This window comes from Martes martes (assembly GCF_963455335.1).
Source record: "Martes martes genome assembly, chromosome: 4".
In the NCBI taxonomy this organism is placed as follows: domain Eukaryota; kingdom Metazoa; phylum Chordata; class Mammalia; order Carnivora; family Mustelidae; genus Martes; species Martes martes.
Window position 1 is genome coordinate 49,690,539 of NC_137891.1, and position 25,110 is coordinate 49,715,648.

Here is a 25,110-nt window from a genome sequence, read left to right on the forward strand (position 1 = left end):
AAAGCCTGTGGGGTGAGACTAAATTCCATGTATTCTGTTTCTTTTTTTGCATTTACATTTAATTCTTGCTTGTCTGTTTTCTGCTTTTCCTGTCACTTAGCTGATCTATATAGATTGATTTCTGATAACCGTCTCCTTCACAAACCAATCTCTCTATTCCATTCATCATTCTTACCTTCCTTCTTCAAACTTAATCTAATTAGTCTTAATTTCTTGACACTGGAGTTTCCAGAGTAAAATATTCCAGGAGGACTCATATCAAAATTCTGTAGAGTATTATCGCTCTCTTTGTTTTAACTGAATTCATCCATAAATATGCAGATTTTATTCTTACAGCTTCCTATGCATACTTCTATCTGAATGTATTATAAAACAATTGACCATCCAGGAGTCTATTTCACTAGATTGTGAGTTTTGAAAAGGCAGAGTGTTAGCGCTCACCCATCTGAAATTTTTTGAATTGAATGTTATGTGCCTGTGGCAATTTCTGCAATGATATTTATTGTTATTAGTTTTTGTAGGGAACAAATATCCATATTAGAGTTTTCAAATACCTGAGTATTAATATTGGAATGTTTAGAGCATTATGGGGATGCCTGGGTGGCGCACCCAGATGCCTGGATGAGGCATCTGACTCTTGGTTTTGGCTCAGGTTGTGGTCTCTGGGTGGTGAGATCAAGCCCCATGTTGGGCTCTGCACTCAGTGTGGAGTCTGCTGGAGACTCTCTCTTCCTTTGCCCCTTTCTCTGCATGCTCTTTCTCTCTCTCTCAATCAAATAAATAAATAAATAAATCGTTAAAAAATGTTTAAGTCATTACGATTGTTATGTTGGGCTAGCCCTTTCTGCCAATAAATTGGTAGTTATTGCCTCTCAGTTCTAAATCCATCTTTTTTTTTTTTTTTTGCTCTTGCTTTGTGATAATGGAGCTGGATCGTATAAACATTGCCCCTTTGTCAGCTGGCACTAAGTTAGAGTTTGTCAGAGGCATTGGAGGAAAACCACAAGGCAAAGAAGAGGAAGCAGCTTCTTTTTCCAGGGGTCCTTATGCTTTTTCTTCTTGCTCATCTGACACTGCTGTCAGGAGGATGTGGGAGACCCAGTGATGCTTACTGGCACCCCAGCAGGACGGTGCCTACCCATCATCCCTAGTCCACCAACACTCCAGCCAAACCCGTGCCATCCTGCAGGCTGCAGTCACACCCTCTCCTACAGCAGTGTGACTCTCAGCCTGAGAGAGAGAGGCTCTTCACTGACTCCTTCCCTGGATATGCTCCTTCAGCCAAAGAGATAGCAGCTGTTTCCTACATTTTCTATTCTAATATTCCTTTATAGTCTTTTGTTTTACCCTTTTAAAGTAGTTAACCATGTAATTTTACTAGTTAATAATTCCTCATATTAAATTTTCTCTGTTAAAATTACTGGTATGGTTTCTGTCTTCTGTCTCCTGACTGAGCCTTGCCGGATACAGCCCTGTTCAGGTGCTCCTTTTTCTACATGCTGAGAATGACCGAATGTGACATATACTCAAAGGGTACAGGTTGTCCATTTATAGATAAACCCTTTTCATAGCTTGCATAGTTGATAGTTTTGTTATTATAATTTTCATCTTACTGGATTACAATAATTTTTCTGAAGTTTTCCTTCAAGACTAAATTTATCAACTGCCCATATTCTTCATGGTAGAGTCTAGCTTATAAAAATTTTTGAGACTCATGTCAAAAGGGATAATAACAATAGTAATGACAATGTTAATCTAACAATTAACATTTATTGAATGTTCAGCATTTATCTCTGTTCTAACTGCCTTGGTTATGTCAAATCATTTAATTACCTTAAAAGTTCTAAGAGTTAGTGTTAATATTACCCCAATTATATAAATGAGAGAACTAAAGCAATGATATCATTAATTAGAGTCCACAGAATAAACCAAACATTGTCTATGGCTTATCGGATACCGGAGTAAGAAATATTAGATATTTTTGCCAATTGCTTCCACTAGCAGAAGTAGAAGCCAGGAATGTGCTACCACTACCATAAGGCTAGTGAAATCTTCGTGGCATTAACTCAAGTGTAGGGTTTTTTAAAAAAGAAGATAATAATTCCATTGGACTCTCACTTTTGAGATCTCCCTGGAAACAGTTTAGCGTATTTCAGTAAAGTTTCGTAAGGACAGTAACCAACTGGAATGCATACAAATGAAAGAAATTAGAATGGCAAGAAATCTCAAAAATGATTCTGTATGAAAAAGGTTGAATTAAATAAGGTTGTTTGGTCTAGAGAAGAAAGCCTTTGGGAAAGAAGGCAGCTAACTGTTTAAATATTTGAAATGTTGTCTAGTGGAAGAGGCATTGAATTTATTCACTGTGGTTCCAGAAGGCAAAACAAGCCTTAAAGAGTAGTAATTACAAGGAACAATGTTACTGCTAAATATAACAAAGAAATAGAATAATGAGTTCCAAATATCTTGAGTGTCTAGTAGTTTTGGAAAGAAAATAGAAACATAAAAAGAAAAATACCATGACAAAACACTATGATCTAGTATAACACAGTGTAACAGATACATGTGCTTCAAGAAGAGCCTGAAAATCATTTGCTAGGGATTTTGTAGTGAAGAGAATTGATGCATTACATAGTTCTGGGATATCTTCCAAGTTGAAATTTCATGATTTTATTAAATCAAATTACTTTGTCAAAGTGTAACATTTAACTCTTCACCTACAGGTTTTGGGAACATGGTGACCTGAATCTGGCTCCTTTTCTGTTGAGCACTAGCTTTGGTCTCCTTGACTCCCCTCAATCAAACTGATGCAGAATTAAAAAAGAAATTGGACTTTCATATTATCTAGGAAGAAACAGAAAGTATGCTTCTTCCAAAACCTATGGGATGCAGTAGGAACTTAACTCAGAAAAAAGTGTGTCTTAGATGTAGTTCATTGTTAAAGACGAAAGATGGAAAAAGAAAGGAATTCCGTCTTAATCTTACTAGAAAAAGAGCAAGACAATAGGCCAAAATAAACTAGGGAAAGGAAACTAATGTCAGGTTCAAGTCTGAAAATCTATCAGCATACTCTAACACAAAAACAAATGAAAGGAGAAAAAATATGATTTTCATCAGTAGATGCTAAAGAGGTATTTGATAATATTAAAAGGCAATCCTTATGATATATTCTAGATAAAATAGTAAGAAGAGAACTACTTAAATAGATATGTGCCAAAAACAAGAAGGATATTGAATGATTCTTCCACTCCTCATTGACTTGGTTTACACTCCGTCAATTACTACCTTCATGTGTACCTTCATATATATACATGGTTTATTGTTGTAGTCTGTATTTTATCCTCACTGAATTGCCAGTTCATATCCCTAAATGACACATTTGTAGAAGAGATCATCTCCTTCATAATGACTATTCTTCAAAATTTTGTTTATAATATTCTCATCTCTAGATAAACTCTAGAAATATTGTCAGATTTTTTCCACCACTATCATTTTTCCGATAAGTCTTTGTCAAAAATCATTTTGTCCCCCTCAAGAACTCTTCAGTTAAAGAACATGACTAAATAGTTGTTAAACATATTTTCATAAATTAAGTTGAGCCTTATGATGTGGGAGTCCAGAATCAAAACAAGGTTAGTAGTTACATTTATAAAATTTTCTCTGGGTTTGGTACGTGGTAAAACATATTTTCTCTTGATGTATTCCTGTTACCTTCACAAATGAAAGATGACGTAGTTGAACACAGGATTCTTGTTACAATCTTTTTCCTCAAAAATATCTCTGTTATTGTCTTCCCAGTAGTACATATCGGAGAGAAAACTGAGTCCAACTTTAGTTTTTCTCTTAAAGTTAGCTTTTCTTTTTCAGCATATATACCAATAGCTTTCTTTACTTTCAAGTTGTAAAAATATCATTTAAAAATCAGTGAATTATGTTTTATCTTTCATTGTTGACTCATGTTCTATAAAATTGTTCCTTGTGGCAATACCTATTATTTACAGATTAAACTCTATGAACTTTCATCCATTTTTTTTTCCTTGTTCTTATTTTGCCACTTTCCTCTATTTTACTCAGGGAATGTTTGTCAAGATTTTTCCTAATGTCACTTACTGGGGCTTTTTCCCCAGCGTAGTATCAAATGTGCTATTTACTTTTTCATAAGAAGCATTATATTGACTCTGGAATTTAGTTAAAGAATCAACTGTTATTTTCTAGATTAGTCTCTTCTTATTACAAACTACAGATGTTTCTTATAGGCACTTGCCTTCTGAACATTATTAAACTAAGTTAGTCATTTTTTAAAATATTCCTGTTTCTAGAATTAAATCTTTTGTTTTTGTTTTTAAATTTAGATAAAATTGTCACGTAACATTTTATCAGTTTTAGGTGTACAGAATAATGATTTGATATTTTATGAAATGATTACCAGAATAAGTTTAGTTAACATCCATCACCACACATAGTTACAAAATTGCTTTCCTTTGTGATAAGAACTTTTAAAATCTACTCTCTTAGCAGCTTTCAAATATACAATAGTGTATGATTAACTATAATCACTATGCTGTACATTACATCCCTGGGATTTACTAATCTTATACCTGGAAGTGTGTACCTTTCAACCACATATTCATTTTGAATAGAATTAAATCCTACTCAGAGGAATGAGTTCTCTCTGAGCTCTCATGGTATGGCTGGGCTTACTTGTAGTAAAAGAATTTTTCATAAACTTCCATGCTTTTTTTCTCATTAGTGCTTTTCTGTCTTAAGTCAATATTCAGTGTTTACATTATTACGACTACATAAATACTACTTACAGCCGAGCCGTACACTATCATTACATTTCCTTTTTGTAGAAATTGTTGTTTACTTGGCCTTGAGAATGGCTTCATCTTTTTCATTCTTCCTAGAGCTCTCTATATCCTGTTATAACCCAGATGAGTCCTCTCTGGGTCTGCTTACAAAGTGACCATCCTGGTACTTCTTCTCACCAGTGACTTGGGGATGTTTTTCTTTCTTATGTTAGACCTATTTATTTATTTATCGGTTTATTTGCTCGTTTATTCAATACTTTTGGTGAAACAAGCATCAGTAGATTTCTTAGAAAGGATTGGTTAATCCTTAGATTTCTGAGAAGAACTGATTCTTATTATTTGTGGATTCTGTATTTGTGAATTTGCTAAGATTACCGGTAACCCCAGATCAATACTTGCAGTGCTTTCATGGTCACTCATGGACATGCGCAGAATGGCAAAAGTTTTGAGTTGCTGAGGCAGCACATTCTCCACTGAGACTGAGGTGATGTGCTGCCTTCTTTGTCCAGATCTGACACTGCAAATAAATATACTTTTCATGGTCTACTTAGTGCTGCCTTTTTTTTTTTTTTTTTTTTTTTTTTGCATTTCTGTGCTTCTCATTGGTGATTTTTCTGTCTGCAATGGCCCCTAAACAGAGAGCTGAGGTGCTGGTAAGTGTTCCCAAGCACAACAGGCTGTGATGTGTCTTAGGGAGAAAATACATGTGCTACATGAGATTCCCTCAGAAAGCGTTATAGTGCTGTTAGTCACGAGTTCAATGTTAATGCATGAACAATATATATGAAATAAACTGTCTTTACAGAGAAACACACTCAGCAGGGTTATGTGTTAATTGGTTAACAAAAATGTTGTGACTAGTGCCTCGTGGGAACCTAATCCTATATTTCCCCTAGGACCAGTGGTTCAGTATTTGCTAATGCAGTGGCTGCAGGGACTTGACAGACTAGAATTACCACAAAAATAAGAGAATGGAGTGGATCTTTTCCTATCTTCATGCTTGACTGATCTTGTGTTTGGTAGAATTGACAATCTGGTTGGATATCACTTTCTCTCGGAACTTAGAGGACATTATTGCGTTGTCTGCAAGTTCCTAATGTTGAGAAATGTGATGACATTCTGATTCTGAGTCTTTGTACGTGGCTTTTATTCCTCTGCTTGAAGGTTAACGGTCTTCTTCTTCTTCCTTTTTTTTAAGATTTTATTTATTTATTTGAGAGAGAGAGGGAGGGAACATATGAGCAGGGGGAGGGGCAAAAGGAGAAGGAGAAGCAGTCTCCCCAGCTGAGCAGGAAGCCTGTGGGACTCGATCCCAGGACCCAGGGATCATTACCTGAGCCAAGGGCAGACACTTAACTGCCTGAGTCACCCACGTGCCTGGTTTAAGATCTTCTTATCTACAGTAATTAATCTGCCTAAGTGTGCTTCGCCTTTCATTCACTGTGCTGAGCATCCTCCTATGGGTAACATATGTTTCAGTATTAGGACACTTCCTTTCATTACTTATTTGATAATGTCCTCTGTTTTCTCTTTGTGAAACAATCATTATTAGATACTGATCTCTGGGAGTAAGCCTCAAATTATTTTTAAATCTTTTCTTAACTATTTTCCACCTCTGTTTTTGTGCTCTTTTAAGTTTGAATTCCAAACGTTCATTGAATTTTTCATTTCTGTTTTGCTTTTAATTTCTAAGAATTTTTTTGTTTTCCATATGTTCCTTTATAATAATACAATTTTTATATAGATATATTTTCCTATCACTAGGGATATTGATTATAGGTTTTTAAGAGGTTCTAGGGGTTTTTTGTTTGTTTGTTTAGTTTAGTTTTATACTCCTTATATATTTCCCCTACTGTGGAGTTCTGATATTCTCTGAGTTTTTTTTTTTTTTCCTTTGTGTTAGAGTATTTTCTCAAATATCTGGTGATCTTTTGCTGGTAGGTCATAATTCAGAGCATGGTACTAAAAACCTGACTGGAAGTTGTGTGTGTGTGTGCGCGCGCACACGTGCGTGAATGTGTATGCATGCGTGCACACATATGCAGGGCTTGTTGACCAGAGGGTCTCACTGGGGTGTGGTGGGCAGGGGCTTAAGGGTTTACTGGGACTGTAAAATGTCAGTATCTCCAGATCTTCTGGGATGGTCAGTTTTCTGAGATGATAAGCTGCTAAGTCGTTGTTAAAGAGAAATCTCATTCTGGTCCAATGTTAAAAAATAATGGCATTGTAGGGTTGCCCTAATTTTCCCATAAGCCATTAAGATACAGTGATAGGCTCCACACACACCCCCCCCCCCCCCCAGCTGTGAAGAGCTGGGTTGGAGTCTTAGGAATTAATGTGATTTCTGGCACTCAGCCAACATTTCACATAAACCAACTTTCCTCCTCATGGTGGAATCTCTTGCAAAGCAAAGGGAGTAGCTGAAGACCAGACGCGAGGACATAAACTCCATCTTGAAGGCGTGCCTTTTTTCAAAATGAAGAAACAGGAAGAGAACCAGAAAAGGGAGGAGAAGCAGGGGAGGTAGAAAGAGGGGAGAAAGTAAGAGAAGTAGGAGATTGGGAGGAGGGAGAGGAGAAGGGAGGAGAAGGAAAAGGGAAGGAACGGAGAAAGGAGAGAACAACGGGGAGAGGGAAGGAGAGGGAAGGAGAGGCAGGAGAGGGGGAAAGGGAGGAGGGGAGCTGAAAAAAGCTCGAACACAAGGTGTTTCAGTCTCCCCTGATGTGGGTACTGGTTAATTTGCCAGTGTGTCATTCGGTGTCACTTCTAAGCTGCGTTTGGTGCAGCCAAAGAGTACTACTAGTTATCTTCAATAGAAACTGAACCCGCCCGGGTCATATCATGACTTTTCGTTTATAACTTGTCTTTCAAGAACTATCAAGTAATGCCCCACATCACAAGTATTTGCTTATTTTTATCTTCTTTAGCAGATGAGAGCTGCCAAGCCATGCCTTGTATTAGATACCAGCTTCTTTGTTTTTATCCTCTTCATAGACGGTAAGGTCCTTAAAGGCAAAGACTTAGACTCATCCATAACTTCTCAATTACTGTAGTGAAGCACTAGCTTTTTATTTTAAAAATTTCCCATTCATCACTGACTGATAATTTCATATAATACCAAATTGTATACTTAGATGTCAAAGTGGCGTAAAAATGCAAAGTTTCTGAATGCTTTCTCTTCCTTTTTGTACTTCCGTACTCACCCTGGTAAAAAAGAGTTCACAGACTGACAGTTTTAGTGAATCCACTATGAGAAACACTGCTCTAGTCCATCTTTGTACCTTGCTTTGCACCGAGCAATATGATTCGAGAAGAATTTTGTACTGAATAAATTAATTCTCATCCAAGTATAGTTAAATTGATAATCAGAAATAAAGAAAAAAGATCCTGGATCTTGATTAGAATGAAATGGAATCATAAAATCTACTTCTTGTTGTTTTTTTGTTTGTTTGTTTGTTTGTTTTAAAGATTTTATTTATTTATTTGACAGAGAGATCACAAGTAGGCAGAGAGGTAAGCAGGGAAGGGTTGGGGAAAGCAGGCTCCCCACTGAGCAGAGAGCTGGATGCTGTGGGGCTCCATCTCAGGACCCTGAGATTATGACCTGAGCTGAAGGCAGAGGCTTAACCCACTGAGCCAACCAGGCGCCCCCACTTCTTGTTTTTTAATCCTTGGTTTGTACTTCGAACGTTTAAACATAGGCAATTAGCAATGTCCTCGAAAATAATGTGAATTGCAGAATTTTTTAAAATATATTTAACAATTAAGTCTAAATAATTTGATGCCACCCTTCATCTGCCATTGTGAACAGTAAAGTTTTACTTTACTAAATTCCCCAACAAAGCTAGTTTGATGTTGTGATCTTTGTAATATGGAAGGAAAGTTCAATATTCAATCACAGTAACGGCAAACTATTTCTGTCTAGTAGGCTGGTTTTCAAACAGCAGCTGCCATTGTTATCACATAATATTTTGCACATGCACATTTAGAGCGTCCTTCAAATAATGAATCAATGCACTTATGAAATTAGACAGCTGTTCATTGTACAAAGGGCAGCGATGCTATCAAATTTTTTCTTATGAGCTTCAAACTAAAAACTGGTAACTGAAGAAAATTAGGAATGGATGCTTTCATTCATTGGGAAGCCCCCTAGTTTTGACTTGGTGGTCTGACATGGGAACCTGGAGGAGTCAGCATGTCATGGGCCTCCTGAAATTGGTGTTGATAATCAAAGGGCCATGATTAAGGAACACGTTTTAAAAATAACTTCTTTAGAGAGCCTCACTTTTTATTTATTTTTTATTTTTTTATTAAGATTTTATTTACTTATTTGACAGACAGAGATTTACAAGTAGGCAGAGAGGCAGGCAGAGAGAGAGGAGGAAGTAGATTGTGGGGCTTGACCCCATGACCCTGGGATCATGATCTGAGCCGAAGGCGGAGGCTTTAACCCACTGAGCCACCCAGGCGCCCCTAGAGAGCCTCACTTTTTAAAAGGCTTTCAAGATTTTTAGTATCCAGTTGGGCTATAACATCTACTTCATTGAAATACCACTTGCGTGATACAATAATTTAACAAGATCTGGGAGAAATGTCTCATCAAGTGTTTCATCTTTTTTTATGCTTTTCGTTGAAGCTAAGAGGAAGTTACAGTTAAGGGTAGTCCACTGTTGAGTTAAACTAGAGGCACTGTTATGTTATTTTGAAGTTGAACGTGGCCTGCAGGTTCTAATGGTAAATTCTGAATGTGATCTAATTAAAATTTCACCAACGAAATAATGTTTCTAAAAACATGAAACATTTGGGGGTTGATTTTTCATTTTAATATCTATTTTAGTCGGCATGCCAAAATACAGATCTTCAATGCATTTTTCCCCCTGATAAGCTCCAAAAGCGTTAAGCGAAGCCTGGCTTTTGCTAATATTGGGTAGCTATTGATTATACTGTGATAACTGATTTGTTCTGGAGAATTAAGTAGGGAATCTTTTGAATCAAAACTATTCTGTACTTTGAAAATGTCATTAAGGGTGTTGAAAAGGTCACATTTTGAGATTGATGAAAAAAAGATCAGTCATTCTTGGCTGGATGAACAGAATTTAATTGGGAAGTGAGGCTTTAAAACTTTTGCCAGCATTTTTCATAATGCAAATCTGGGATTCACACTGCCTCTGAAAGCAATAAATAACTTTTTATGTACATATTATTTTCCTGAATAATTAAGTTATTATGTGGATGTTCATGATGATTCAGATGAATATGAAACTTAGAAGACAGAATGAAAGTGTGAATGAAATTGACAGCTCTTTAAGCAAAAGCCCGAGGCTGGACTCCATTCCAAAATGACTACTAGTATGCTGTGTGTCTTTATGGAGATTACATCACATCTCTGTGTCTTAGTTTTCTAGTATTAAAATAATTATAATATCTATTTTCTCTACATAAGAATCAGTATAGATTCATTGAACTACAGAGAATAAAGGCTAATCAATACTTTGAATCCTTTAGGAAGGGCTAATACTGCCAAGAAATTATTTAGATAAAGCAAGTATAATTCCATTGGAAAACCCTTTAGGTATATTTAAAAATAGGAAATATAAAATAGGAAAAATAAATGTGTTTTTTTTTTCTTTTAAGATTGATTTATTTAGTTGAGAGAGAGACAAAGAGCAAGGGCAAGAGGGGTAGAGGGAAAGGAGAGAGAATCTCAAGCAGACTCTGTGCTGTGTGGAGCCAGACACAGGGCCTGATCTCACAACCCTGAGATCACGATCTGAGCTGAAATCAAGAGTCAGATGCTTAACTGACTTAAGCCACCCAGGCACCCTAGAAAAGGAGTTTATTATCTTCAAGTAAAGTTAATTAGTTTTATTTCCTTGAAGATGGGTTGATTTTAACTGAGTGAAATCAAGCACTTATTATTTTGAACATTTATTTCTAGTGAGTTTTTTCAGGACAGATTTAAAAGTACATGAAACTGAGGTCTTATTTCCAACTGTATTCAATGCTCTCTTCTTGTAGTATTTCTACATATAACATCTAAATAATCAGAGCCACCATATCTGTTTTATTCATATGCATATCCAAATACGCTTACCTTTTATTGGTCAGACTATATGCTCAACCTTTCAATGTAGCTTGATACTTTAAAATCTCATGTTCCTCAAAAACAGTGCTTGTGGTATTAAGGAAACAGTAGTATTTGTGTAAGTTAATATACCTGTCAGTGTTTTGATTGTTATAAATTTGATTCTGTAACATCATATAGGATTAGTTCTTCTCATGAGTGAGATTTTATGTATGACAAATTTATTTATTTTCTCATGTATGTGTGTTTGATGTCTACAAATTAGTTTGGCTAATTTAAAATTGTATGATATGAAGTGATCATAAATCCTTGTACATTTTAAAGGACTTCTCATTAGGCATTGCCTTTTTAGAATAATTGAATGGTGAGGATTGCCATGACTAAGAGTTTAGAGGATGCAGTATGATTATTTAACCAATATTATTTAAGTTATATTTTTAACAACATTTTCATCTTAAATAGACATATAACCTGTATGACATCAGATTTGTTAATGAGTTGAATGGATTTAATAGTTGAATCTCTCTCTCTCTCTCTCTCTCTCTATATATATATATATATATAATGATAGATTGACTTTTAAATACCTTAATTTATTATGATCAAAGATCTCATATAAATTCTGGGGGAGAGATTGCCTAGGATATATAATAATACCAATTCTCAAAGTAAAACTGATATGAACTGTGACATTTGGCTTAATGTGACACTTTATTATATGAATGAATTAGACAGTGGTGGAAGTGCTGATAACACTCTTTTGAAATATCATCAGCTCTGAAGTCCTGCACCAGTGCTTTCTTTATAAGCAGAACTTAAATAAATCTATTTAATGATCCTATGTATTTTCTTCCCTCTAAGTAACACTATACTCCTGCCTGCTATAATCTGCAATTACTTTCTTTTCCCTGAGGAGAACATTTCACTGAAGAAATAAAAGTCATTTCAGTCACCACGAGTCTCCCTGCTGCCTAAGACATTTTCAAATGGTAAGGACTGAGGAAGACTGTTTTTGATGACTCTCCTCTATTTTATTATTGGAAAGTAATGAATTCTTGCTCCTTAAAAATGCATTCTGGAACCTATGCATTCAAGACACCACTGTCAAAATATATATATACATGATTGATGACCCAATTTATCGGTGATATTGTATATGCCATCATAGTGCAGTTTAAATGGTTTTGACAAGTACAGAAGAGTGGCATTGACAGGTGCAGAAATAAATAATGGGTTTAAGCTTTCAAATGTTTTTACAGCATTTCCCTGAGTGGCAGGTTGATAAATTAAAATTACAGTTGTAGCATCAGGCCTGAGAGCACAACTGCTTTAGATTACAAAAATAGCGCCGTGGAAACTTTGTGTTCTTTCCAGAGAAGCAGCCTGGAGGGCCTTGGGAAAAAATGAAACAAGTGCAGTTGCTAAAGGAATCATTAATTTCGTGGTAGCACTGTCTCAAGCTAAACAAATAAAAAGATAGATTTTTAGAAAAGGAAAATTGGCTTTATCCCTTTATCCCTTTTTCCCTGGAGACTCACAGAAAAACTGAAGCCACACCATCGAGAGATAGCCATTGAGTTGGCCATGAGCGGCTTCAGGATGTTAGATGGTCATATTTCAGAGCTCAGGGACAGTTTCTTGTTAACCTTCCCTTAGTTCTGATTTTAGCTGGTCATACTCTTACCGTGATCCCACAAAGTCCAGCTGAGAAACCCCTAAGGCATCCCTCCATCACTCACTGATTCTGATTCTAATATTCTCCAAAAAATGTTATTTTCGTCAGACTTTTCCTTCCCATTGTTTTTTCTTTACAGACCTTAGTAAATGAAAATTGTATATATTTAAATATTTAAAATTGTATATATATATACATGACTTTTTGACATACATACACACTGTGAAATGACTGCCTTAATGAAAGCTAATTAACATATCCATCTCCTCACATAGTTACTTTTTTTGATAATGCCTAATATTTACTTTTTAAAGCAAATTTCAAGTATACATAGTATTATTAACTATAGTCATCATGTTCTGATTCCCAGAACTTACTCATTCTATGTAATTGAAACTTTGCCTCCTTAATTTTCCCACCCCCTAGCAACCACCATTCTACTCCGTGTTTCTTCCACCCATAAGTGAGATCATGCAGTATTTGTCTTTCTACGTCAGGCATCTGACTTCTTTCACTTAGCATCATGTCCTCCAGGTTCACCCATGCTGTCACAAATGGCCAGATTTCCTTCTTTTTAAAGGCTTGACAATATTCTATTATATGGCACTAATATTTCATATTTCATCTATATAACATTTTCTCTATCTATTCATCTGTTAATGGACACTTAGGTTGTCTTGGCTATGGTAAATAATGCTACTATGAACATGGGGACACAGGTATCTTTTCAAGTTAGTGTTTTCATTTCCTTTGGATAAATACTCAGAAAAGTGAATTGCTGAATTATATGGTAGTTCTATTTTTATTTTTTGGAGGAACTGCCACAGTGTTTTCTATGGTAGCTGCACCAATTTACATTCTCCCCAACAGTGCACAAGGTTCCCTTTTCTCCACATCATCACCAGCATTTATTAGCTTTGATCTTTTTGATAATAACCATTGTAACAGGTGTGAGGTGATTTCATTCTGCTCAAGTCCTGGGTCTTTGCAAGTCATGCCTGGACTATTGCAGCAGCTTTCTAAATGGCTCTACTATGACCTCTCTTTGGATAACATCACTCTTCAGTTAAAAACAAAATAGACAAGCAAACATACAATAATCCCAATGACTCCACTGAATCCATAGAATGAAAAAGGAGCTCACATTCTTCCCTCTCTCAATCTTGTATTGAATTTTTAACCTCACCTTGAGGATTAACTCAGGTCCTACTTTTGGTCTAGAAAAATTTCCTGATAATCTGGCCATTTTCTTCAACTTCTCAGTTCTTAAATTAAGATAACCTCTTAATTCCTAAATGATTTTTCAGCAGTCATATAATTCCGTTTTACGTTTTGATGCTCAACTGAAACCATCCTTAAACTGGTATTGCTTTGCCTTTTTCATGCTTCTATTATTAAAGTTTTTAATATTGTGTGTGATATTTCTGTAGATCAAAGTACCTTCTGGAATTGTCCTCCTGTCTTAATGCTATTTTACTCTTTCTTGTCTATCTTCCTCAAAGATCTCCCGAGTAAGGCAGGCCTTCTTCATTCCTGTGCTGACTTCACTCTCTTTTGAACTCTATTCCCGGAATTCAACTGCATTACCAGAAATTGGATATTCAGGTATTTGGGATTTAATTAGGTGACATTTCTATCATTCGGTGGAACTTACTCCTTATGAAAAAACTATTAATATAACTTAATTGTTACATAGTATATTGATAATAGTTGGTATTTATTTCCTGTTTATTAGGTGTCAGACACTGTTCTAAGCACCTTGCAATATTATCTCATTCAAAACAGCCCTACGAGTAAGTTATTACCTCAGGTGAGGAGATAAGGCTCCGAAGAGTAAAACAAATTGCCCAAGGCACCTAGCTAGGAAGGAACAAAATGGAATTCAAACCAAGGAAATCAAATTACAGAATTTACGCTCTTAGGAGCTCCTGGGTGGCTCAGTTGCTTAAGCGTCTGCCTTCAGCTCAGGCCATGGTCTCAGGGTCCTGGGGTTGAACCCCACATCTGGCTGCCTGCTCAGCGGGAGCCTGCTTCTCCCTCTGCCTGCCCCCCCCCATGCCCCTGCTTATGGTCTCTCTGTCTCTTTCTCAAATAAATAAATAAAATCTTAAAAAAAAGAACTTAAGCTCTTAAAATAGGTAGTTAACAGTATAACAATGTATAGCATCTGTTAGTAAATAGAAGGACTCACAGAAAACCTGGACAAAAGTAGAACAGTATAAATATTGGACCTAATAAGAGTCAATAACATCTTCATAATAACAGCAGAAGTATATTGAATAAGCAAATTCAGTTCCAAGACTGTAAATAAAAGGGGGAAAATCTTCCCCAAGCAAAATTATTTTTAAATATATAGTTACTAGCAATTATATGAGGATCAATTTTAGATGTAAGGCAAGCTTTGCTGTCCTGGCAATGTTCACTGCCTCTTGTTTAGACTTAGAATGGGTCCACTACCTCTCAGGGGATACAGGAGATGTAGGCTCGACTGGGTCATGATTAGCTCGCTCACTGAGCCTCCATGGAGATAAATATAGTAATTTTGCTATTTTTATCCTTGGTGTGTTTTGAATACCTCTCAGACAAACTCGAGGGAATAATAATTCTGAGCTTTATCAATTTCACTTTAAAATTATTCAGAGCTTATTTATTTATTTATTTATTTATTTATTTTAGAGAGAGCAAGGAGAGGGGCAGAGGGAGGAGAGAGAGAAACTCAGGCAGACTCCCTGCTGAACACGGAGCCCAACTCAGGCTTCGATCCCTCCTCCGCCCAACTCTAAGATCCTGATCTGAACTGAAATCAAGAGAGTCAGGTGCTTAACTAAGTTACCCAGGCACCCCAGAATTGTTTATTATTTATTGTGTTATCCTAATACAGTGAAAGAAGTCTGAACATTTTTTTTACCCGTTCAATAAATAATCCTCATAACAAAGCTACTCATGCAAAAATTCATCAGCTGAAATATTGGTATGAACCAAAATTTCAATTCCAAAATACAGCAGATTCATATTAAAGGGTTCTTTTAAAAGGTCAACTTCATGCTGAAGAGGTAAGAAAAAATAATTCACATGGAAAATTTCATTTAGTGCCCTGAGTATATTTTTAAAATGGCTCAGTGTCTGCAAAGTGTCAACAGTAACTTGTACTTGAAGAGAACTCAGGCATCGTCTTGACATGCCCTTTTACACTGTGAATCTTAAACATCAAATGAACAGGAGCTTCCCTTCCCTCATCTGTATTTTTCATTAAAAAGCTGTAAAAGCTTTTTCAAGGCAAGACTGGTTTTAAACTAAGATTTATATCTTAGAATCTTAATTGAGATGATCACTTGCTTCTTCTTCACTTTCCTAAATGCAAACTTGATGCCTATTTTCTCCCAGCTTATTTCCAAAATCAGAATCTATCTGATGCCACATAAAAGGAAACATTTGCCAGAAGAGTTTTCTTAATTGCTCTAAAATGGAACATTTCGAGAGTGAGTAGCATATCATGGGCTTAGTATTCTTGTAGCGCTCAAACCCAAGCTCCACTCTAAAAAACAAGTTTGCTTAACTGATGTGTTTTACTGCTGGGTGAGTGAGATGGGGAAGAATTTTAATTTTTAAATCTATTGTTTGAATGTATTTTATGTATAATATAAATATTTTGGTATCTATAATAAATGCAATGTATGTAATGTACATATTATATACACATATTTATAATATAAAATGTTAATCAACATGAAGTAACAATTATTTATTAAATATTTAAATTATATTATTAACAATTTAAAAGTGAATAAATTTCCAGCCTTAGGTCTGGAACAACATCAGAATGAGTTTTGATGCACCTGAGCATAGGTAGTCTGCTCCTTGTGCATCACGGAAGCTTCCATGGCATACTCTCTGGTCTCTATACATGTTATCCTGGTCTCCGATGGGTGAATTCCAAAAGAGTTCTAGATCAGTGTATTCACCTCCACCATATGAACCCCAAACAGGGAAACACTGAGGAAAGTCATATTTCAAGGATTTTCTTAAAAAATTCCAGAAACTGTAGATGTCTGTAAGAATCATCTGTGTATGACTGTAGGAGGAGGAGCTGGGAGGATGCAACCATGATGTAGACAGTGGTTTCCAGGCTGGGCTCGACAGCCTTGGAAAACTGCATTAATTGTCCTACTCTGGGTAAACAGAATCAGAATCTGGGATGAAACTTCCTGCCTCACTCTGGGCTAAAGTATTTTTTTTTCCTAATGACAATTATTTTATTAATCATTTACCAGTACATGTGAACGAAAGCTCCTCTCATATCAATCTTAAGTTGAAGGTCTGAGATCTGAGGTTTCACTTAACTTCCTTTCACAATTCCATTATCTTTTTCCATAAGCAAATATTTCCTGTGTTATAACTTTGGCAAATTTTTCCATTGGCATATTCAGATTGAATTTATGCTGTGACATTTAAAATTTTTATTTCAAAATTAATGATTATATCACATTTAAGAAAGAAAGAATTTTGCCCCCTAATTTATGTTAAGAAGAGATACACATTTTAAACATATCAATATTTCTTTCCATTTAAAAATTTAAATGACAATTATTAGTTTTTATCATAAAAATTAAAAACAATTATCTGTACTCATCTTGTTTGATAGCTTAGTCCATGCACAATTTTTGTTTTTTTCCTCTCCATTATAAAAACATCTTTTTGTTTCCACATGTAAGTCAAAGAATCCCCTGTTAAAGTGGAGTTTTATTCTCTGAACTCCTTCAGAGCTCTCAGATTGATTCTTTGGAGTATTATAAATGAGTATACCTTCCACATCTGTAATAGAAGCTAACATTTATGAACAATTATATGCCCAAAACAGTGCTACGTACTTGATCTGAATTATCTTATTTTATCTCCATATCACAAGTAAGAACCCAAAACTTGGGGGTTCAAGTATTCGCCTAAACCAATACAACACGGCTTTTAAGTGTCAGACACTACAAAGGCAAAAGCAATTTCTAGAAGTACATATTAAGTGCTTTAGGACACTGACAGGCAATGGACTGAAGTATGCAATATTTAGCACAGATCTATTCATTAATATGCTTTTTATTGCACATAGAATTAAAATTAATGTGAGCTATTCAGGGTCCTAGAAAAACTCAATGTTATGGACTTACAGGTCAACTCATACCAAAGACCATAGACCATGCATTAATTCTTTTTGATAAGTGACTGACTAAAAGTCACAAATTCGAATAATGGTACTCTATTAGACTACCTTTGCCTGGCAGTCTCATATGTGTCCACTATGTTCACAATCATCCTATCCTCTTAACTAAGAGAGACTCATCCAAACTATACAATTTTATTTAAAATAACTTTCTTGGAAAAAAATGGAGAAGTTCAGCTCTATATTAAATTATCCAGTCCAGGGGCACGTGGGTGGCTCAGCCTCTGCCTTCAGCTCAGGTCATGATTCCAGGGTCTGGGATTGAGCCCCACATCGGGCTCTCTGTTCAGCACAGAGCCTGCTTCCCCTCCTCTCTCTCTGCCTACTTGTGATCTCTGTCTGTCAAATAAATAAATAACATCTTTTAATAAAATAAATTATCCAGTCCACAAAACCATTTGGGTTGCAAGTTTCACCCCACTTTACTTTTAAGACCCATCTAAGGAAGAGCACCCTCTTCCTACGGCCATGCCAGTTCTCCCATTTTGGGTATCTCTGAGCTATAGGTCATTTTTTTGGTGGAAACTTTTTTTCAGGGCTCTAATACGGAGTTTTAAACTCCTGATATGTTTAAAACAAAGATTACTTAGTGTCTGCCCTTGTAAAAGAGAGGTATGAAGTAAAAAATGAATTTCATTTCAAAGAAGTTGGGAGAACAGGAAATGCTGCAGAGAAACTGCATTAAGTGAGGCATGAAGGGAAGCTATTTCAGCCCTCTTGACTTGAGGGCAGGACACATATGCATTCAAAATAAAAGATTTCTTCAGGCTTAAAGGTTTTTAACAATAGGAGCTGATGATCAATGAAGGAAAGAAGCATGCTCTAATGATTTTTTGGACCAGATCAACTTGACCTTTCATTTTTTTTCTGAAATCCTCCAATAAATGCATCTACTCCACTTTTTCTCTCCTAGCGTCCCTAACAATTATTTTGATTCTCATGATTCAACTGGCTTTCTCAAATGCTTTTATGAAGAGTAGAAAGGGAAAGGGAACCATGTTGCTCAAGGAGTGACAGAAATATTCAAGGACTGTGAATAAAGTAATAAAAGAAAACTAATGTGATCATTTAAAAATCTACCCCATCCCAAGTTTCTGGTCATTAAGCACAAGTATAGTGGCTGTCTGTATGTGATTTTTGCTCCCCATCAACTATGGCATGATTGTCTTTAAGCTATAATATCTTCCAGCACTTTTTGAATCTTTACAACATCAACCATAATGCTGAGCCTGTAAAAGTCCCCTAATGAGACATTTTAATATGTTAGTCAAAGGATTATTTGGTAGACCAGTAAAAACAACTTTGCTGGCTCTTAATTAGCAAAATGCCTGAAAACAGTACATGTGTATTCTTGTCAACAATATATTATTATTAGTACACGTATTGTAACTCGGATTACTACCCGAGGAGGCTAGTGTTGGCTTTACTTAATCTGTGTGATATTCCTCAGCTTTGTGTTCAGAGAAGCACTCAGTGTGAGTGGAGAGGAGAGAAAACAGTGAAATGGGAGAAAAAGAGAAAAGATAGATACAGATTTTGAAGACAGATTTAGGAAAAAAGGAGGAAGAAGCATTAGGGTAGATTAAGAGAAAACAGGAAAACAGTAAAAAAAAAATGAGTAGACAGACTAGATTATCACGAAGCTGCGGTTCAGAAGAATTTGTAAGACCATTCTGAGCATTATCTGTACATGACGAGAATATAGAAAATTACTGTATATCTCGTTTGACTTTTTTAGAGGATGCAGGCTTTTATATGCATTCATTTGCTGAATTTCCAAGGTCATAAAATAGCTTTGTGAACATTTTGGTTAAGTCTTTATAAAATGTAGATAACAGTGTTGCTGGGGATATGACACATCCAATGATATGGAATGAGTTGGAATATGGAATTACATGACTGATAACACCATCCCAGAAGACCTTGTTAAAAAATTGATTAAAGAACTGAGATTTAAAATATTTAGACATATACTCACCCAACAGACAGGAAAGGCTCCTTTGACTCAAGTCTATGAAAAAACATGAAAAATTATTTTTAATATAACAATTTGCTATACACTTAAAATTTGCTTTTATAGAAATTTGACAAAATTGTTATACTTGTTTGGCTGAAAATGTATACTTTAGCACTAATAATAAGCTGTAAATAATATATGAAGATCTAATCTGGACTAATTCAAATTCCGGCTGGCTTAATGCAGAAGGTAATGAGAGACATTTGGAATGGGAATGTAGCATTTAAATGATACATTAAAATAATAATACTGTTAGTCTAATTCTGATTTGCACTCTCTATATCCACTTCTCTTGTTTTTACAGTAATTTGTGGAAGTTCTGATATATCTATTTGTAGCTGTTGTAGTAGTAAAATAATTTATAATGTATTTAGTTCCATATAGGTTGAGTAATTTATTCCGGTAAATATTCTGTAATGAAGAGAGAAGCAGCATGACATTCATCGTTGTTTACCAAAAGCAGCACATTTGGTGGGTGAGTGGCAGCGGAGGAGGGAGTCAGGTCATAGTTTGGGATCTTAATGCCTCCTCTTAATGTCTCCAATTCTGAAGCCTCTGATTAGTTGTGGCATTTTGAGCAAGCAACTTAAAAGACTTCCTGGGAATTATTTTTCTCATTATAAAATAGGTTAGAAGTCTTCCAGTTAATTTTCTTATTTCATAAATTAATTTCTTTGTAAAAAGCAAATCAATGAGGAAACTTTCCACTTTGAATATTTCCTAATTAATAATTAAGGAGACCAGTTGGTATAGGTGTGTATTGGTCACTTCATTTTTGTATGTTTTTTTTTTAATTAATTTATGTATATGAAAGAGCAAGAGTGAGAACCAGAGAGCATGAGCAGGTGAAGGGAAGAGGAAGAACCAGACTCCCCGCTGAGCAGGGAGCCCAACACAGGCCGATTCGGGTACTCCAGGATCATGACCTGAGTCGAAGACAGATGCTCAAATGACTGAGCCAACCAGATGCCCCTTTATGTAAGTCTCTTAATATATGATTATGGGTTAAATGTAAGCAAATATTAAAGACATTTTTATCTGAATCATGGTGTTTGAGATGATGTGTTGAGTACTGTGTGTTCTATGCAACTGATGGATCACTGAATTCTACCTCTGAAACTAATAATTAAAAAAAAGCTCAGAGTTTGGAGGTGTACATTTATGCAATCTTTTCCTTTTTCGAATTCCGATTTTACTTGCGCCTCCCTGTAAATTCTTTGCCATATTGTGTGTCTGTTGTGCCCACAGAACTAAGGGGAAAAAAGTTGAAGATAAATACTGAAATATACTTGGATATGCTCGTTTTGTAAGACACGACCAGTGCTAGGGGATCAAAAGAAGTTGCCTTAAAGAAATGGGGAGGATTCTATATATGTGACACAGGTGACCGTTGACTTATTTGGATCATCAGCATCATGACAATATCACCTCTCCCTTACTTTCTACTCAGCCACACTTAATAAACCGTTTCCTGCTGCTTGTAGTGTTCTCTTAGCCTCTCACTGCTGCCTGTTTCTTAGCGGCATCAACTAATCCAGCAAAAGAAAACTGAATTATCTCGACTCCTCTCTTTTTCATCTCCCACGTCTCAATTAGCAATGTCCTGTCAATTTCTTCTTTATGTGACTTACATCTCCTTCACCCGATTCCTAGGCTAATTCTCACTACTTGCCTCAGCCTAGCTGTTCTCTCCAAATGTAAATTCTTTGTCACAGTTGTTCCAGCTTCACAGGGTTTCACACTATGGCTTCCTTCAATGCCCCCACTCGTATCATTGGTTTGAGGACTGCAAGGTGCTACTTTCATTCAAGGTATCATAAACAACATGAATAAAAGAAAGACCCATCATCTTGCCTTTCCCTGTACAATTACTAAAACTCTGAGTTCAGAATGTATTTGGAGTAGTATTTACTTATTGATTTTCTTTCCTTTTTTTTTCCCCCTGAAGGTTTCAGATAAGCTGCCGTTGTTGGATTGGGGCATATAAGGACATATCTTGCCCCACTGAAACCAATGGTTAATATGGTTAGCCCCACTAACTAGTTAATTGTCTCCTTCCACTTCTACCTCTTCACTCCTTTCAACTATTTCCTCCCAGATGTTCAACAGAAGAATTCAGGGGAAAATTCAAAGTTTTCAAAATGATACTGGATTGAGATTCTGATTGATGTTCTATAAACTAGGGATTGGCAAATCCTGGTCTACAGGTCAATTCTTGCTCACCACCTGATTTTATATAACCCACAAACTAAGAACTATTTTTACATTTTGTTTTTTATTTGAGTCTAGTTGACACATAATGTTACATTACTTTCAGGTGTACAACATAGTGATTGATTTAACATCTCTGTGGTTATGCTACACTCATAAGTGGACATTTTTTAAATGGCTGAAAAATATCACAAAAGAATAATGTTTTGTGACACGTGAAAATTATCTGAAATTCAAATTTCAGAGCCCATAAATGAAGTTTGTTGGGAATAAACAGTCATGTTTATTCATTTACATATTGTTTCAAGCTGATTTTGTGCTACAGCTGCAAGATGAGTAGTTGGAATAGGGACTGCATGTCCACAATTTGGAAATATTTACTATATGGCTTTTACAGAAAAACTATGCCAGTGCATGACCTGTGATATGTTGTTGGCAGGAACTGGAAACAACCTTTCAAAATAGACACTCTTTATTTTAATACACATCAAGATATTGTTTCAGAATCAGAAGTTCAGAATAATTTGAATTCCCTCTCTACGTCACCAATTCTCTGCACCTACTACTGACAGATCAACTCCCCTACAATGCTCTTTTCATGTCACCCTTGTTCTTAACAATTTTGATAACCATAGGATGATGCCCAAACTTTTGTGTGTCATTTGAAAGCTTGTCACAAACATGTCTTATGCTAACCTTCCATGCTGGTCTTTATTACCTCTCTTACTAACCACTCTACTCCAGGAAATTTGTCTATTCACTACCTAAGCAAATCTCTTTTGCTTTGGAATCTTGAAACATTCTCTTTCTATACCAGAATACTATTTTTTTCTTCCCTTCTCTATGTAGGATCTATTTATCTAATTTAAGATCTTATTTATCTATTTATGTTAGTTTATCTAACTCCCTCATAATGCTAATCCTGACACCTTCATCTTATAGGGACAGTCCTGTCACTAAGCTTCTATTACTTATTATCTCCATTATGATGACATATTCTTAGAACAATAGTCAATGGCTAGCTTCAAGGTTTAAGACTGGTAAGAATGTAAAACTTGCAAGGCTACCTAGACAAGAAGCTCCTGAAAGTTCTGTGTTAAATCTTCTAATGGCTCAGGAGAGGTGCTGGCTGATGCTATATGAGCTGAACAGAAGAGAAAGACCATTGTCCATTAGTCATCCGAAGCCACTGCAGATGAGCCCTAGGTGCCTGGACCCCCCCCTCCCCCGCCGCCGCCCCCCGCCGCCCAAACATTTGCAGTGGTGACATAGAGCAGGAAATCTGTGAGGAACCACCATCAGGCAATTCTGTCTGAATTCTGTCTTCAAAAGGATGACACATTGTGTAGAGGGAAATGATAACTGCCCCACTTAGAGCGATACTCTGTTTTGTAACCAACTGCCCAGTCATGGTTTTATTACACAGACTTAACTTTCCTAGCCTGGAGTTGATTCAGAGATTTTTACATCTTTTCTCATTAATTATACAACCAACATCACAGCCAACTCAAGAAGAATATGAAATCATATACTTAGAGTTCTAGTACAGAGCAGACTGTGATGGTCAAGATTATGTAAAAGATAGGTGGTTAGTTCTAAGGCCTTAAATTGCCTGAATATGCGAAAAGCTCGCTTTTCCAATTTTAACCCTGAAAAGTGAAAAAAAATGTAAAAGAAGAAAAACTACCAAGAGAAACACCCCTTTGGAGAAAATTGTTTATCAATGTAATCCTTAGAAACAGATGAGTACATTGTGATATGCTCAGAGAGAAATTTTTCTGAGGAGTTTTGTATTTTTTTTAAAAAACAAGGTAATTGTTTTGTGAAAAAAAAAATTGATTTTATCTTTCCTAAGATTTACTTTTAACATGAACCGGGTAGTGAGTTTAATAACACTTCATTCAAGATCCCCTAGAATGAGGAGTAGAATAAGACAAACAAACTATAGCCGTCAGAAAAATAGGCACAGTAAGGAAATAAAATAGAATGCAAAATGAAGATCAATATTTGGAGCTGACGGATTTATACCATTTTGCATTTAACAATAAAAAAATCTATACTATATTTACTAAGGACCAGGCATTATTAAAAATGCTTTCTAATCACTGATTTATTTAAGTATCATGATATCCTCTGAGATAGATCTCATTTTACAGATGAAGAAGTTGATACCCCAAAATGCCAAGTGTCTTACCTAAGGTGACATAGCTACAAAGTGGCTGAGCTAGGATGTGAACCTAGGCATGCTGGCTCTAAAGTCCACACGTTCCTGTCTTGCCTCGTGTATTGCCTTTCATTAGTCTATTTTCTTTATTTTGTTTTTATATGCCTTATGGCATTGTCACATTTCCTTTCTTTACAATTTCTGTACTTTACTGAGAAATCTAATCTGGTTTTTCATGTCATCCACATGCTGGATACTTCCAGACTTTTGTCTAGTATCACTCTATATATGGCATATGGCTGTATCTGTCCAACCATACATCTACAATTGTAGGTGCCTTCAACTTAACATGTTTCAAACTAAATTCATTGTCTGCTTCCCCCATTCTGTTCTTTATCCCTAACTCAATGGCCCAATCAGCCCCTCAGGTGACCAAACTAGAAAGATCATAAGCTTTCTCTTCGACTTCTTTCCAATGACATTCACTTTCAGGAGATCCTCCTAGTTCTGTTTTCTATTGCCCAAAGTCCTTTTAGTTCTTTACTTACCTCTCAATTCTTATTATTACAGTTCAAGTGATCGTCAGCCTTTAGGTGGGCTATTAGAATGATCTCCTTAATGACCTTCCTTCCTCAGTTTAGCCATGTCTACTAGCAGAATCATCTTTCTAAAATAGCTATCACACAAATAGGGTCCTGTAATTCCCCTCATTATGCATTTCTGAGTGCTTCTAGGAAGTGTTTTTTCATAAGGTACCATAAGTTGATTAGGAGAGCTTCACAACACTTTATCCTGATGAATGAAGCATTCCCAGCGTATTTTCCAAGTTCCCTACTAAAACACTATACTCATTGAAGGTCAGAACTCACTTTATTTCAGGTACCTAGAAATCATGCCTACTTCATTAGGAGGCTCTTAGTAATGATTCTGTCAAA

General features: G+C 35.9%; 1 protein-coding gene across 1 annotated transcript in view; it reads right to left on the bottom strand.

The window, feature by feature from the left end:
• Positions 1-25,110, bottom strand: part of RALYL (RALY RNA binding protein like) — a 147,152-nt gene that overhangs the window by 42,197 nt on the left and 79,845 nt on the right. Inside the window, exon 3 of the mRNA XM_080802292.1 lies at positions 19,762-19,794. Coding sequence (XP_080658418.1) covers positions 19,762-19,794 — 33 coding nt within the window. The remainder of the gene's footprint in view (positions 1-19,761; positions 19,795-25,110) is intronic.